Below are 471 nucleotides of genomic sequence, written 5' to 3' on the forward strand. Positions count from 1 at the left end.
TAAATCACTTTCATTCCAGTAGCTCATTGTATACAACATTTCTTGTGTATACTTTACCATTCTCACGCTTTCCTTGGTCCCCATTGTCAGCAACATACACTCTTAGACCGTTTGCATAGCGCACTCTCGACAGAGCTACATACAACTGACCATGCACAAAGACAGAGCTGTGCAGATAAACACCTACTTTGTCAAATGACTGACCCTGTGACTTGTGGATTGTCATCGCAAACGAAAGAAGAACCGGAAACTGTCTTCTCTTGAGTATGAATGGCAGCTGTGTCTCGCTCGGTGCCATATCGATCCTTGGTATGACTGCCCTGCTACCTTTCCTGGATCCGGTTACAATAGTAGCTATGATGAAGTTTGTGTGGAGCTCATCAACCACCAGGCGTGTGCCATTGAACAGGCCACTGGCTGGATCAAGGTTGCGCAATAGCATTACCAACGCACCTCTTTTTAGAACTAACT

General features: G+C 45.4%; 1 protein-coding gene across 1 annotated transcript; it reads right to left on the reverse strand.

The window, feature by feature from the left end:
• Nucleotides 1-10: 10 nt before the first annotated feature.
• On the reverse strand, nucleotides 11-226 carry VCUG_02692 (uncharacterized protein; the record flags this gene model as incomplete). Its single annotated transcript, XM_008077511.1, has 1 exon — nucleotides 11-226. The coding sequence occupies one exon, from the start codon at nucleotides 224-226 to the stop codon at nucleotides 11-13; it is 216 nt and encodes a 71-aa protein (XP_008075702.1).
• Between the last annotated feature and the right edge of the window lie 245 nt (nucleotides 227-471).

The sequence above is a fragment of the Vavraia culicis genome (genome assembly GCF_000192795.1).
Source record: "Vavraia culicis subsp. floridensis unplaced genomic scaffold supercont1.156, whole genome shotgun sequence".
Classification (NCBI taxonomy): Eukaryota; Fungi; Microsporidia; family Pleistophoridae; genus Vavraia; species Vavraia culicis.